This window comes from Eutrema salsugineum, unplaced genomic scaffold (assembly GCF_000478725.1).
Source record: "Eutrema salsugineum unplaced genomic scaffold, Eutsalg1_0 scaffold_16, whole genome shotgun sequence".
NCBI lineage: Eukaryota > Viridiplantae > Streptophyta > Magnoliopsida > Brassicales > Brassicaceae > Eutrema > Eutrema salsugineum.
The window spans coordinates 3,444,678-3,461,302 of record NW_006256858.1 but is presented as its reverse complement, the minus strand read 5'-3'; the positions used below and the strand labels follow the sequence as shown (position 1 = coordinate 3,461,302).

The following is a 16,625-nucleotide window of genomic DNA, read 5'->3' as shown; positions in this document are numbered from 1 at the left end:
ATGCCCTCTTTTTTGTAGTGTTTCGACTTTCTAAGCATTAAAAAAAAAGTCTTTGACGTAAAGAAGATTATGTCATGTGACTCATGTCATACGTAATGAGCAATATCTATTATATAAAGACTCAGTTGAGTCTCACAAACTTGACACATCAGCACTCATTTTTATGACACATCAGTTCACTTATTTATTATTAAAAAAACTAAATTAAAACTAATTATTTTTATAGTCATTTTCCCTATAATTTGATTATTTATTATGATGGCTTTTTGACTTCAGCTTTTGATGTCTCATATTCTTAATGACGCTTCAAACATTATTAATATAAAGATTTTTTTTCTAAATGTTTCAACGCATATATGTAGGAGAAAAAAAGAAGAAAAGAAGTAAAGATAATCTCTACTCTACAGCTTTAAATTGAAATTTATGCAGGTTTCTATGTAGAAGCCTACAACAATAAACGTTGTCCACAAATCCACAGTTTTAGATCTACTTCTTGGTTACGGTCAGAGACATTGATGGTAACACTCAATTGTGTTCGTTTAAAGGAGAAGAAGAATTTTGTTTGAGAATTCTATAAATAGTAAATAGCAAGACGATATCGAAAGTTGCTGTGATCAAGAACTCTTTTTTTTTTTACTTTACTGTTTGAATGTTAATTTGCTACATACATTTCTCAAGTATGGTGACTATAAACTTATGAAAGATGATTAGCTACTATGAAAATTACTGATAAATTTTTTTTACCTTGCTTATTTGGGTTCTTAAAAGAGAAATTTGCAACTAATTTAATTTTTATTACTAAACATTTTTTGACTTTATGATAAGTAAAAAGGAAAAAATTCTTACTATGAATTTTCATATTTCGGTTATTAGGGAATCTATAGGGGTTCACTTAATGGAGGGAAGATGATCAATTATATTGGCAAATGGTTAGCGTTATATTTTCAAGTTGATGATGCAGTGATCTTCCTAACATGGTTTAAATAAAACACTAGAACAAATCATTGAATGCGATACATGCATGGAAATCAAAGTAAACAAGCGTTGGAAACAAGCAAGGAAAAAAATGAAACATTTGTTTAGGTAAGTTAACGATAATTAACACGCACTGAATTTAGTAAACTTGAGTAAGCTTTACAAAAAAGTAAAAATTCGCTAATGGTTTGTTCTTTTAAGTTGAATTTAATTCACATAACAGAAAAAGAAGAAGTCTCTACCATAAGATGGGTGGTATAATGATCATGTAAACTACTCTGATTTGAAGAACTATTTGATGCCGCAAATTTCTTTGTGTTTGAATAATCATGAGAATTATCTTACTACTTTTGATACCAGTAAAAACAATTATGGATTACATATCTAGATTTGATGGATTCTCATATCTAGATTTGTTTTCTTAAAAAAAAACTGATGTAGTCTTAAAAGAAGAAATTAACGGTTTTTAGTAGAAGAAAGTTTAATAAGCTTTTTGAAGATAAAATAAAAAACCAATATAAAAACCAACCAAAATAAAAACACCTTAAAAAAATATGTAAAAAACTAAAAAAAACCAATAAATTTATTAAAAAAAAAAAGAGCCAGTAAAAAAGTTAACCAAAACCAGAACATCTTAAGAAAATAAGTAAAACAACCAAAAATCTAAATTTAATTAAGTTTTAAGCATTAAATAAATAATAATTAAAAAAGCAACCCACGCATTTGCGTGGGTAATTTTCTAGTTTACTATAAAAAACCATCGTGTAAACATTGATAATAAATCTTCGAGTTAACGAAATCCTTAGACCTTTAAAAGTTAAGCAAAACAAATTATCTAGAATTTTGACAAATACTATGATTGCTTATCCATTTATATATATGCTAAAGTACATGTAATTTAATTTTTAACTCCAGCATAAATCGTTGATGCATGATTATTTTTGTAGTACCCGAACGCCCTCGCTTAGATTATTGCTATTACCTCTAATGAGTTTCTTATGATTATTTAATGAATTGATTTGTGGCAAGAAACTATTAAAAGAAACTATGTTTTTTTAATGGTCTATTGGGAGAAACTTATATGGATTTCTTGTAACAAAAAAAATTATGTTTTTTTAATGAAAATAAAGATAATTAATTAGATTATTACATTATTAAACCAAAAACAACACAAACATATATTTGAAATGTAAACTTAAATTTTGCAATAAAAACTTAATTGTCGGCTTCAGTACGTCCCAATTTTTTGCCAGATATGCTCCAACAAATCAGCTTGCAAACGATTATGCCGTGGTTTATCCCGAATATCATTTCGAATACCCATCATATCAGCAATGTTTGAGGGCATATACGTTGAATATGAGAGATCCACAGTTGAACTTCCGCCTCCTTCTCCATGTTCAAAATCTGAAAGATCAAAATGTCTATATCCATCTCATTCGTCTTCTACTATCATATTATGGAGTATGATACAAGCTCTCATAATCTTCCCTATTTTTGCTTTATCCTAAAAAAGAGCGGGATTTTTAACAACGGCGAATCAAGCCTGTAAGACTCCAAAAGCACGTTCGACATCTTTTCGGCAGCCTTCTTGACGTTCAGCAAATAAGCATGACTTTGGATCTTGTGGAGCTGGTATAGATTGGACAAAATTTGCCCATTTTGGATAAATACTATCTGTGAGATAGTATGCTAACTTATACTCCCTTCCGTTAACATAAAAATTCACTCGCGGAGCTTTACCTTGTATTATGTCATCAAAAACGGGTGAGCGATCAAGAACATTGAGATCATTTAATGTACCTGGAGGTCCAAAAAAGGCATGCCATATCCACAGATCATATGAAGCTACTGCCTCTAGAACGATAGTGGGTTTTCCTGAACCACCTGTATACTGGCCTTTCCAAGCGGTTGGACAATTCTTCCACTCCCAATGCATACAGTCGATGCTTCCTATCATTCCGGGAAATCCCCGTTGCTCTCCAAAATGAAGTAACCGTTGAAGATCCTCTGGGGTGGGTCTTCTTAAGTACTCATCACCGAACAAATCTACAATTCCTTCTACAAAATGTTCCAAACATGCACGATCGGTTTTTTCACCTAGACGGAGGTATTCATCAACCGTATCAGCCGCAGTGCCATATGCCAAGAGACGAATGACAGCTGTACACTTCTGAAGCGGTGAGAGACCAGGCCTTCCGAGCGCATCTTTCTTCTGTCTGAAGTAACGTACTTCGTTGGACAGTTTTTCAACTATACGTAAGAACAACTGTTTGTTCATCCTAAAACGTCGCCGGAAATAATTAGCCGGATATGTTGGAGTTTCACTGAAATAGTCGTTCCATAACAGGTTGTGGCCTTCTTCATGATCTCTTTTGATAAAAGCCCGTTTTTCCATGATTTGGTTGTCTCCAGTTGATCGCCATAATAGTTCAAACAATTCTGTAAAGTTTGATCGAACATTTTCTGTAAGTTTTCTTCAAAAGCTTCATTAACTGGTCCATTAAAGTCGTTCTTGGATGAAGAAGCCATTTTTTTAAAAGGAATTTGATTGGCAATGAAAGAAGAAGAAGAGAATTAAATTGAGAAAGCTTGTGAGAATTAAAATGATGAAGCTTGTTTGGTATAAATGAGTTGATAAGGAAGAAGAAGGAAGAGTATGGAAGAAGGAAACTTAGATTGGTATCATAATAAAAAGAAGTTTGATGTTTTTGCTTTAGAGAGAAGTGACGATAAAAAGAGAGAAGAAGTTTGATGAGTATATGAAACAACAATTGCAGGATAGTCTCTATAAATAAACTACTATAACTTATACATGTGGTTGTTTTTACAATGTGTGGTCTAAAAATTAGATAAGTACTTTTCATTCTGAGAACAAAAAAACAAAAGACAAGGCAATAAAAAAAGAGACTTGTGACACTCGTTTGGTGTTTTGTGGCCACGCCTATGCAATAATTGTTGTCCACCGAGTGGGAAATCTGTCACCATATCTCATATCTGAAACACAAAAGTACAAGTACAAACATAGGGTGAGTTAGTATAATAATTCAACAAGAGCAAAGTTCATACATAAAAGAAAAGGTTGGCATATTAAGTTTTATATAAAGTTCAAACTTAAAGCTCATCATCTTTAGTTAATTATCATAATTTTACTTAAACGAGACATTCAAGCACAAAAGTAAACTTAACCGAACATAGATAAACTTAACCAAACATAGATAAACTTAACCGAGACATTGAAGTTCATAGATAAAGAACAAAAGTAACAACCACATTCAACTACTTAACCCACTTAAGCAAGTACAAACACCAACTTAAGGTAAACATAAACAAAAAATAAGCTTAAACATAAACACCATTCTAAAACAACTCAGTCATGAGTTTCTTCTTAACATCTTCCTCATAGTCTGATAGTGGCCCTTGCTTGGCTAAAAGACATTCAAGTATACCCATCTTCTTGATTTTTGCCTTCATTTCCAAGTCTTTCTCTTGAATTTGCCACACTGCTTGAAGCGCAAGCAATGGTTCTTCTTTCTCTACCTCTAACTTCTTGCCCTTGGCTTTTGATGCCTTTACACCTGCAGGTCGCTTGCCATTATCTTCATCCCAAGGCTGGGTCTCCTCAACACCCGAACCATCTAACACTCTTCTTTTTTTGGAGTTTCCAGCGACTTTGTCTATTGAAAGAGCATACCATTTCTGATCATTCCTGAGCTCATACCAAGCATGTTCTAAAGTGAACTTCTTCTTGTGATTGTTGTAGAAGATTTCATGAGCCATTTTGAGAATATCATTCTCATTCTGACCACTGGATCTCTCTCTACAAGCAGCCTCATATGCTCCACAAAATTTGCATACTTGATCATTTATTTTCTGCCATCTTTGTTTGCATTGTATCGCCTCTATCTTCTCACCAACACACTTTGAAGATTCTGAAAAGTAAATGGCTATGCGCTTCCAAAAGGCAGTTGACTTCTGTTCATTTCCCACCACAGCATCCTTGCTCGTGTTTAACCACGAGCTAATGAGAAGAATATCATAACTCGGGCTCCACTGTCTTCTTTCCTTCTTTTCCGTTGCAGGTGATGCTTCACCGATGGATGCAGCACACAGAGGAGTTTCTTCAACAAGGCTTGATGGATATCCGCAAAAAACAGAATCTTGTTGACTGTTCAACAGTTCAACAAAGTTTGGGGTGGTGAAAGATGGACCCATAGAAGAGAATGCCATTTGGTACAAGGAAAGATGAGAATAAAAGATGAGAAGTTTGAGGCAAGTGGCTTTTGGGAATGGATTTTGGGAATGGGTTAAAGGATTAAAAGAAAAGATGAGAAGAAAAGATGAGAAGTTTGAGGCAAGTCGCTTTTGGGAATGGGTTTTGGGAATGGGTTAAAGGATTAAAAGAAAAGATGAGAAGAAAGAGATGAAGCAAGAAGCTTTTACGGAAAGAGGAAAAAGGAGAATCAAAAACAGAACAAAAAACAAGCACAAACTGAGAAGAAGAAGGAAAGAAAATATGTTTATAAATAGAGGAAGCACCAGCTATGAAATAAACCAACGCTGCAACATTAATGAAGGAAATGAAAAGGAACATTGATAAAAGAAAAGCATAAACGTTTTCCAGGGTTCATACCCCATTTATTATCATAAACCAACCTAATATCAGCCATTACTCTACACTAACGCAAAAAGAGATATATTGAGTTGACATATATCTAACACAGAATCAGCTTTCATTAATCACTTCCCTAAATCATTAAACCCTTTAAAACCATGAAAACTGAAGCACCATTGATCAAGCTTCAACCACTCCATATCTAACTAGGCATTAATTGTCATCAACGAAACTAGAAGACTAACCTTAACCTTTGTAACGAGCAAAGAGAAGAGGAACCTTGGTTACGAGCAAAGAGAAGAGGAACATCAGGAGATAGACCTTTGGAGTAAGCTAAATCTGCAAAAATCATTAACCATATTATCTTTCACTATATATCAAGAACCATTTACATCATGAACCATCACCGAGCATGAACAATTTAGATCATGAACCATTTAGATCATGAACCATTAACTTAAGCTAAAAGAGATAGAAATATTTAGAGCATATGATCAAAAACGATTTACATATGATGAACCACATACCATTTACAGATCAACAACCATTTACAGATCATGAACCGTTTACAGTTTACAGATCAGAAAATCATTTACAATGCATCAATTTAGAGACTAATTCAAGAAATAGATAGAAACTACATGCAAAATAGAGAGATCATTTAACTATTTCTAAGATTTACAAACAAAATCCTCGATGAAGAACACGAGGAAAAGAATGAAGAATCAAAACAAACAAAAAGGATGAAGAGGATTAAGGAGAAAATCACTTATCTGTTAAATCGATGGAAAACATATAGAAGCCTCTGCATATCGGCGTCGGAGAAGAAGAGCATCACCGGAGATGACACTATACCAGATGGCGGATGAAACGAGAAGGTGCTTTAATGAAAAAATTTGTTCGACAAAATGAGAAATGATTGACGATTTCCGGCCCCAAAAAAATTTAGGCCGAGAAGATGAGATTTGGCCGAATTTTTTTTGATCAATCAGAGACCGCCACATAGATAACACATGATCGTTTCTTCTAAACTCAAAATTAGAATCGATCCCACTAATATTGGGCTTTTTTTACTAAATTTTAAATTGAAAAGGCTTCAAGAAACCAACAAAAAACTAGCAATAAAGACGGTCTTAAAAAAATCACCTCAAACGTGAACGCCGTCGTTTACTTTGAAAAACTCACCTCAAACGTCAACGGCGTCGTTTAGTGTGATGGTATCATTTTCTCTTTATGTGTATGTAACTATGTATGGTATGTATGTATACATTTCAGATAGCTTTGCCGCGAGCTGTGAAATTGGTGACTAGAGCCCGCCTTCGTGTTCCACCAAAAAGTTTGAAATCCCCCAAATTTATAATCTAGGGTTTTTTTCTTTCTTTCGAATTTCTCCCAAAAGCTCTGAAATTTAGGTTTTCTTCACCCTCAATTCAGTTCTCCTTTTCACTCTTCCTCTGTCTCGGCTTTAGCAGTCTCACATGGCGACTGAAACCCTAGAGGAGAAGTTACCAGAAGCCGATTCTCCGCTGAAGGAAGAAGATGCTGTTGCCGATTCCGAGATGGGTACGGAGAAGAAGGAAACTCCGGTAAGTGACGGTAAGGAGGATGAGGTGAAAGACGAAGACATGGAGGAGAAAGGCGAAGAAGACGACGGAGGAAACAAGGAGGAAAAGACTGGAGAAAGAGATAACTCGTCGGAGAAGGAGCCGGTGACACCTGTCAGTGGGAGACCTACAAGGATGAGAAAGAAAGTGGAGCGTTACATTTTGCCTACTCCCTCTCGATCCTCGGGGAGCAAGCCTGTGTCAATTGAGCAGGTAAAACGATGGAAAGTTTTCTTCTTTCTCGATTTAAGCCTGCAAAAATTGGCCTCTGACTAGTTCTGGTTGTTTCAGGGTCGTGGAACACGGCTTAGGGAAATACCAAATGGTATGTATTTATTTACCACCATTGTTGATTTCAATTTAGTGTCCTCTTTAAGAGATCTCTACATGATACTTACTTGGAAAATGATCAACTGTTCTGTTCCTTTTCTTTGATGTGTTTCGTGATGTTTGCTTGTCTGACTAAACTCTGCTGTTAGAATGTTGTCTGATGGCTTTGAACTGTTTTCAGTGGCGTATAAACTATCCAAAAGGAAACCTGACGACAACCTCTTCTTACTTCACACCATTCTTTACGGGAAGAAAGGAAAGGTGCTTTGAATTGTTTCATTTCGTATTTGATGATGTGAATATTGTCTCTTTGAATATGTTTGTTGTCTTTTGTCAGAGTGAATGATTGATTTACTTAAGGATTGTGTGAATAATTAATGTGCAGGCGCAGATGCTGAAGAGAAACATTGGTCAATTTTCGGGTTTTGTATGGTCAGAGGAAGAGGTAACATCATCTTGGTAGATATTTTGTTCCAAGGATGCGTATGGGGATCAGCCTTTGTTTTGAGAGCGGTATTTTTAACTTTTTCCAGGAAGAGAAGCAAAGAGCAAAAGCAAAGGAGAAGCTTGAGAAATGTATCAAAGAAAAGCTAATTGATTTCTGTGATGTGCTTGACATACCGATAAACAAAAGTAATGTGAAAAAGGTAAAAAGATAAGACATTTTGGTCTATTTATCTATATATCTATCGGTTGTGTCTTGTTAGAATAATTATTCATACGTCTGTTCTGTTACCTTCAGGAAGAACTCGCTGTAAGAGTGCTTGAATTTTTGGAATGTCCCAAGGTAACAAGGGATATTGTACTTGCTGATAGTGAAAAGGTACTCTGATATAGTAGCTGAATCTGATTACTGTTCTCTATTGTTTTTTTATTTATTTTAAGTTCAATACCGCGTGCTGAATTGTTTTTCTATTTTCTTTGAATATAGGAAACTAAAAAACGGAAGAAGAGCACACCCAAAAACGTGACTTCTGGAGAATCATCAGATGTCCCAGCCAAGGTTTGTAATTCTTAACTTTCCTCTTCTTTGTAGTTTGTAATTGTTCACCTGATTTGTTCGTTTTAGCTCCTTGTTGGTAACACTAGCTCATTTCCTAGTTTTGTAATCAGGTTTGGTCTTACTTGAACCATGTGGTCTTTATGATCTGAGAAGCTTTGTCTGCCTCCCTCATTTATGCTTGAACTCAGAACTTATCTAGGAAGCTCTGCAATTTACATTGTGGAACAATCTCCAAATTGCATCAGTGCGTTATTATATGATTTTTTTTTTGGCCAGTAGTCAGCATAGGTATTAGATAGCTCAGTTAAAGTTTATTAGCTACATCTCATCACTAGCTTATTTGTATAAATTTCTGGAAGGAAAAATTCTGACCATTTTCATGAATATCAATCCTCTTTTTGTCTTTGGGTGACTTGATTTTTAAGCCTTTGAAGAGTGTTGCATAAACATCTACTGTCTGTGTCTGTTTAATATTACAGAAGAGAAGGCAGACAAAGGAATCTGGAACTGAAGAAGGTAATGATAAGGGAGATGCTGATTCCGAAGGTACTAATGACTCTAGTGGAGAAGATGATGCAGCTCCAGAGAAAGAAAACGACAAAAGCGAAGATACTGAAACTGAAGATGAGAAAGATAAAACTGAGGAGAAAAAGGCAACCGATAAGAAAAGCTCGTCCAAAAGGACTAAGAAGGAGAAACCATCACCTGAAGAGGAGAAATCTCTTAAAGGTTCTGAAAAATCTGGTGGAAAATTCTCCAAACAAGTCGATAAATCAGCTTCATCATCAAGCAAGAAGCAAAAGGTTGAGAAAGACGATTCCTCTAAAGAGAAAGGCAAGAAACAGAAAAGTAAACCACAGGCAAAGGGATCCAAAGATCAAGGTTTGAATTTTTCTTCGCAGCTCTGCTTCAAAAGCTTAAATCTCATTTTAACAGTTTATTGAATCTCTGTTTCATTGTATTGTATAGGTACACGAAAAGCCAGCAAGAAAGGTAAAGCAGAACCCACCAGAGAAGAACTGCATGTAGTGGTGGCCAAAATTCTGAAGGAAGTAGACTTCAATACGGTAAGGCTTCAATAGAGTGAGATTTAAGAGATTATAAACAATTTAACTAAGTCGTTAAACGAAAGAAGATAACATTTTTTTTATTTTTATTACCGGACAGGCAACTCTCTCTGATATTCTGCGGAAGCTTGGTATGTTTTCCTTTTCTCAATTCATAAATGCTATATTCTTCTAAATTTGCAGGGATATAAAGTTTTATTTTTTTGGATGTATGTCATAATATTAGGGAGCCATTTTGGAGTTGATCTTATGCATAGAAAAACAGAGGTGAAGGATATCATAACAGATGCCATCAACGAGATGAGCGATGACGATGAAAGAGAGGAAAACACAGAGGATGAAGGTGAGAAAGAGAAAGAAGACCAAGAGAAAAAGGATTAGTTTTGTCTCTTCTTCTCTTTCCCGCAAATCCGATATGAAAAGTAAGAGGAAACAAAAGTTATAAGACGCTTTCACTTAACCTTCATGTGTGAAATCATAGGAGTGATTTACAGAATGGGAGATTTGTCTGTACTTTAGAGTATTTTGTAATCTGTTAGGCTCATTGTAGTTTCAAGCTCTTCCTTCAACTTATGTAGTTGTTAAGTTGTTCTAACTTATTATTATTCTTTTTTTCCCCCTTAATTGTAAGATTGGATATTTTGTGGATTTAAGTTAATTGGGATGTTTTTGTAAGGATTTATTTATAGAAGTATAAGAAGTTGAGCAAATTATAATACCGTGACGTGCGACATAATATCAATCTACGAGAGTCCCATGGCCCATGGGTGTAATTTAAATGAAAAAAATTACTCTGGAGTTACATTAAAAAATGATGAAATTTTTGTTCTATTTATTTATTCATTGAAAAATAAATCTTTCTTTTTTTGTTTTTGTTTTCTAGGTTTGAGAATTTGTGTTCCCTCTTTGAAAACGATTTTTGAAGGAACAAAGAGTAACCCAATATCTGTAGTATTTAAAATTGTTTTGGGTTTAGCCAAATAAAATAAACTTTTTTTTTCCAGTGTAAATTTCATTTTCTTTCCTTTTTTCCTTTATTTCTCTCACATGTCATGTGTAATTTTGTAGAAAGAGTTTAACATGATGTCTATTCGGTTTCGTTCGACTAAGGTTTTCTAAATTTGGTTAGTAAGTTCCAAAAACAGTACAACACTATGCATACTTATAAAATCTTACCAAACCATTTTGCGGCTTACTGGTTATGATGTAGTTGCAGACTTGCAGTACGTATTCAATCTATGTATAAGTTTGTGCTTTAGTATTAGTGTTACCTATAGTTACAGATTTATTTAGTTGTGTGTTGTGGCTGTTGGACGTTCATATCATTACAGCTCATTAAGGAGAGTATACACATAAAATAATAATACGCATATCCACCGAAATTAATTTTAGAAATAATTCTTTTTTTTTGTAGATATACGTATTATTACTAAATTCTTCGAAGATTTTAGTTTCGGTGGCTACTAATTTTTACTGAGGAATATAATTTGTTAATAATAGAAAAAATTTAATGTGTTTGCATGAAAATTTAGACGTAAAGATATATTAAATTCATGTTAAGGTTATAAAAGAGGATATTGAAAGCCCAATTAAATTTTTTAAATTTACGAGTATTCTTAATTTGTTATTTAAGATATAAAGAATGATCAAACATAAATAACATCACAGTAGAAAGACTTGTATACCTTGATCATCTATTCATAAAATAAGATTTTAACCATATTATAGATCATCATGAATTGGTTATATAACATTTTTTTTTTCAAAATAACAATATAAATGCTAAATGTGAACATATTTATTTTCTTTTGACATTCGCATTGCGGATCTAGTTCTTAAAAATTTTGATGAAAAAAGTAAGTTATAATTAGAATATGGGTTCATTTTAAAATAAAGAAACGATTAACTTTGACAAAAGATAATTAGATGAAAAAAGATATCTACTACTAATCAATACACATTTTATAAAAGTTGCGCTCGACTGTTTTATATACCCGTGTTCTCCATTAATGTTTCTACATCTAAGCTTACCCGTGTTTTCCATTAATGTTTCTACATCTAGCTTTTGAATTACAAGTAATCAGTGATGCAATTTACAAATCTTGAGTACACTCTAACATTGATTCGGAACCTAATTAAAACGGCTCATTATTTGAAAGAAAGATCCAACTTTGAATTTTGGGATAAAATCATAGACCCGTAACATCAACTATGACCCTATTGTTATAATTCACTCTTATCGATCAACTAACCAATTAGACTTATAACTACACGTATTTATTCAATCAACCGCCCAATGTCTAAAAAATGTATTTATGTCGCCAGAGCTTTAGTGGTCCATATTTAGCTATCCAATCTTCACTTGCTAAACAAGATATCTAAACCCTAAACTATACTTAAACCCTCTATAAGAACCCTATATCAAGATCACTCTTGGTTCTTTACTGTTCCATTTAAAATTTCCATTCTCTTTATCATCTCATTAGCTCTACAGTTGCTACACAAGATACCCCTAGCCCTAATCTCTACTTAAACTACCCTAAAAACCCTATAAATATTAAGACATATTCTCTATTCATCACTTTCTCCATTGGATTCAAAGACCTCTGACTAAACATTTTTTAAGGTTTATTCATCTAAAAACCCTTGAAATGGCGGACTCAATCACGTTAGCCGTGACCACGAGAAACCATGTACTCGTCCCACCGGCGTCAGAAACTCCAAAGGGTCTCTACTATCTCTCGAACCTCGATCAAAACATCGCCGTCATGGTCAAAACGTTATATTACTTCAAATCGGAGTCAAGAACCAACCAAGAATCCTACAATGTGATAAAGAAATCTCTCTCTGAGGTTCTTGTTCATTACTATCCTGTCGCCGGAAGGTTAACGATCAGCCCGGAAGGGAAGATCGCCGTAAATTGCACCGGAGAAGGAGTAGTGTTGGTGGAAGCTGAGACTAATTGTGGGATAGAGATGATCAAAGAAGCTCTCTCTAAGAATAAAATGGATATGCTCGAGAAACTTGTTTACGACGTTCCTGGTGCCCGGAATATTCTTGAGATCCCCCCGGTGGTAGTTCAGGTAAGGTTTTGAATGATGTCTTGCTTAATTATTGCTTTTCTAAGTTTTGAGTTTTGTCCGGAGGATGTTTGGTTGGTTCAAGGTACCTATCATCGTAATTACAATGCGAGGGACATGTTTATAGCCTTTAGGCATCCATCAGATGAGTAGCTAGCAATCATCGTATTTAATGTTTTCTTTTTGGAACCTGAATCGTATTAATGTTGGGGATCTAAATTCCTCATTTTTAGCCATTTTCTACTATCAATCAGTGATCGTATTTAATGTTTTGAATACGGCTTAACTTAAACCATTCGAGTTTCAGTCATCGTTTTAAATGTTTTGTCCAACATGTATAAATAATGCGATTGCGACCCAAAAAAAAAAAAAAAAACGCTTTCGAGATTTCAATGCATGGGATGGTCACAGTGTAAACAAAATGAAAACAGCTATCAAATGACGATTGAAATCTAACTTTTCTTTTAACACATGCCTCTACCTATATATCACCTATGTATGCCTCGTTTGTTATGAAAATAGCATATAGTAGTAAGTTAGTAACAATTGATCCGATACTTGTACGTTTATATATTACCCATTAAAAATAAGTAAGCTAGGACTAGAGTGCTTACGTACTAACTCTCATTGTGTTCTAAGTTAATATCAAGCGTAATAATTTAACTAAACAAAGGATATAATGAGCCAGATCTGAAAATTTAGGGGTTATAAACAATTTAAAATAAATATGAATAATTTTTTTTGTAATTTGAGGGTCAAAATATTCATGTATACTGTCAAAATTTTGGGGGCTAGAAGTCAATATTTCATTAGGCTATCCCAGATCCGGCTTAGGGTAATAGATAATTAAAGTTAAAATGCATATTATCTCATTCCCACCCTTTTTTAAATTTACCATCGATTCATTCTGTAATGTTGGATGAAATAAATAAATGAAAATGGTAACACATAGTTTTGGTTTCGTTTCTTTCCTCAGGTAACAAATTTCAAATGCGGCGGTTTTGTCCTAGGACTAGGCATGAGCCACAACATGTTCGATGGAGTCGCGGCCATGGAATTTCTCAACTCATGGTGCGAGACGGCCAAAGGCATCCCTTTATCCGTCCCACCTTTCTTGGACCGCACGATTCTTAAGCCAAGAAACCCGCCAAAAATAGAGTTCCCACACAATGAATTCGATGAAATCGAAGACATTTCCGATACCGGAAAACTCTACGACGAAGAAAAACTCATCTACAGATGTTTCCTCTTCGAACCCGAAAAGCTAGAGAAGCTCAAAACCATGGCAATGGAAGAAGGTAGTGGTAATAATAAGGTTACAACATTTCAAGCCTTAACCGGTTTTCTTTGGAGATCAAGGTGCGAGGCACTACGGTTTAAACCGGACCAACGGGTTAAGCTTCTTTTCGCGGCCGATGGACGGTCGAGATTCGTCCCGCCTCTCCCGGTAGGATATTGCGGAAACGGCATTGTGTTGACCGGTTTAGTGACGTCATCGGGGGAATTGGTTGGGAAACCTCTTGCTCGTTCGGTGGGTTTGGTTAAGAGAGCGGTCGAGTTGGTTACGGACGGTTACATGAGGTCGGCTATGGATTACGTTGAGGTGAACCGGACCCGGCCGAGTCTGACCGCGACGCTTCTGATTACGTCATGGTCTAAATTGACATTTGATAAACTGGATTTTGGTTGGGGAGAACCGGTTTTCTCTGCACCGGTTGGTTTACCCGGGAGGGAAGTGATCTTATTCTTGCCAGGTGGCGACGATATGAAGAGTATCAATGTGTTCCTCGGGCTTCCTGCTTCGGCTATGGAAGTGTTTGAAGAGCTTATGAAGATTTGAAAAGAAATTTCATAACCAAATTATGATATACATTACATTATTTCTTCTACAGATTAATTATTTATAAATTAAACAGCAGTTTCTTATACCTAATCATTATTTTATACATGTAAGTCTGAATTGTTGCTACTTTGCTTGTATCGGTTTCGAAAATCTATTATATAATAGGAGAATTTTCTCTCCATCTAAGATATCTACATCAGCAAACTCATAAATTTTAACATTAAAACATATTTAAAAGGTGCATTCATGTATATTTATATTTATTATTAATATATTTAGTATTATTAATAATTAAAGAAAATTATAATACTAACTCGATTAAAATTATATAGATTTTATTACAAAATATATATTATTTAACTGAAAAAAAAAAGATATAGAAAATGATGATAATTAAAGAAATTAAAAGTTGATGAAAAAGAATAAAAAATAGAAGAAATAAGAGAAATCAAAATATATTAAATAATATGTAAATGAAGACGAAACAATATCAGAAAAAGAAGAAGATGTAGAAGTCGAAAACCATAAAGAAAAATTTGAAAAAAAAAACCCAAGAAGAAGAAGAATATGAAACTAATGAAGATAAATTTTAGAAAATACGAAAACAAAGACGCTAAAAAAAAGAAAAGAGAACATAAGATGAAAATAACAAATTATGAGAATATGAAGATAGAGAATGAGAAAAATATAATAAAAAAGGAAAAAAAGATATATATATATATAATGAATTAACTATTCAACAGTTCTAAATAATAACAGATTAAAAATAAAATTTTGCACAATGCACGAAGTCTAAATTAAAAAGATAAAAATAATGTTTATAAAAAGGTAATTATAATCACACAATAGTGATAGACAAAATATAAAACCACACAAAAATTAATAACATAATTAAAAGAAATTTGATCTTATATAAAAACAATAATAAGAATACCTAACAGAACACAAACATTATTAACACAATGCAAACATAAAAAAACATCTATTAAATTAAGAAAAAAAATTATCAAATAAATTGTATTTTAAAATATAGCACATAAAACAAATAAAAACACAAATATGAATTAAAACCCGCGCGGAGCGTGGACTCAACTCTAGTATACACAATAGTTAAAACTTAAACTAATGTTTGTTCACAAAAAAAAAACATATAATGAAACGCCGTGGTAAATTTAAATTTGTGAAAATCGTAACATTGAATTTTAAAGGGAATAGTTAATAATGGATAGGAATTTGTAGTATTTAATCGTAAGACTATCATGGTAGGAGCCTATTATGGTTGGAGCCTTGGAGGACTTTTTTTCTTCTAAAAATCAAGAAATAATGTTTATAATTGTATTATAAAGGTGTGTTATCAGATTGTGTGATGGCTATGTTTGTTTCGTATAGTTGGTTCAACGATAGAAAATATTATAAATTACAAACTAATAAAAACTTAAACCAATACGTTTCCAATTTTAAATTAACGATTTGTTAAAATGTATCGCTCAACTAGTTACCATATGTATAGAATTTCGTTTCCATGGTATCACTGAATATGATGTTGAACCAACGACAATAAATACAAACTTGGTTTTATGAATCGTTGCAGTTTTTCATAGCTGAGGGTGATGAAACAATAATGTTGATAGATTAACCCGTACAATAAATTGAGTAACAAGATGATTGGTACTCATCTACCAAAAATTACTTGATTTGATAACATTCTAAGATCATGGTACCATGCTGTCTTCACAATGAAATTTACATAAATACCAATGTTTGAAAATAAATACCAATTTACATAAATACCAATACTAGGTCGCGAACTTGTAGAAGAAGGAAATTTTTTTTATTAAAAAAAGTACTTTGCTTGCCTAAAGAAAATTGGACTCTTTTTAAAACGTGATTAACTTTATAATGTTGGAATTGTCAAGTTGACCATAGGTGTTGACTATTTGTGTAATAACTTTATTTTCTTTGTAGTATGTACTACACCGTTTTAAGGATTTAAAAGAACACGGCAAGGTCAGAATGGTGAAACTCGTGTAGTTTTGAGTTTCGAACGATGAACGTTGTGCTGTTTCTCAGTTGCTCAGTGGTAATACCACAATCGACGGTGAGAAAAC

At 33.7% G+C, this 16,625-nt stretch overlaps 3 protein-coding genes across 3 annotated transcripts; 2 read left to right on the top strand and 1 right to left on the bottom strand.

The window, feature by feature from the left end:
• Positions 1-2,515: 2,515 nt before the first annotated feature.
• Positions 2,516-3,373, bottom strand: LOC112087825. The gene has a single exon (XM_024157838.1). The coding sequence runs from the start codon at positions 3,371-3,373 to the stop codon at positions 2,516-2,518; it is 858 nt and encodes a 285-aa protein (XP_024013606.1).
• Positions 3,374-6,875: 3,502 nt separating this feature from the next.
• Positions 6,876-10,274, top strand: LOC18021541 (protein DEK). The gene is made up of 11 exons (XM_024157658.1): positions 6,876-7,407; positions 7,486-7,519; positions 7,706-7,785; positions 7,910-7,969; positions 8,058-8,171; positions 8,267-8,347; positions 8,456-8,527; positions 9,007-9,409; positions 9,497-9,594; positions 9,695-9,725; positions 9,821-10,274. The coding sequence occupies exons 1-11, from the start codon at positions 7,069-7,071 to the stop codon at positions 9,973-9,975; spliced, it is 1,467 nt and encodes a 488-aa protein (XP_024013426.1). The 5' UTR covers positions 6,876-7,068; the 3' UTR covers positions 9,976-10,274.
• A 1,422-nt stretch (positions 10,275-11,696) lies between these two features.
• LOC112087772 (fatty alcohol:caffeoyl-CoA acyltransferase) lies at positions 11,697-14,691 on the top strand. The gene is made up of 2 exons (XM_024157659.1): positions 11,697-12,677; positions 13,651-14,691. Exons 1-2 carry the CDS (start codon positions 12,246-12,248, stop codon positions 14,512-14,514), a joined length of 1,296 nt encoding a protein of 431 aa, XP_024013427.1. The 5' UTR covers positions 11,697-12,245; the 3' UTR covers positions 14,515-14,691.
• Positions 14,692-16,625: the final 1,934 nt, after the last annotated feature.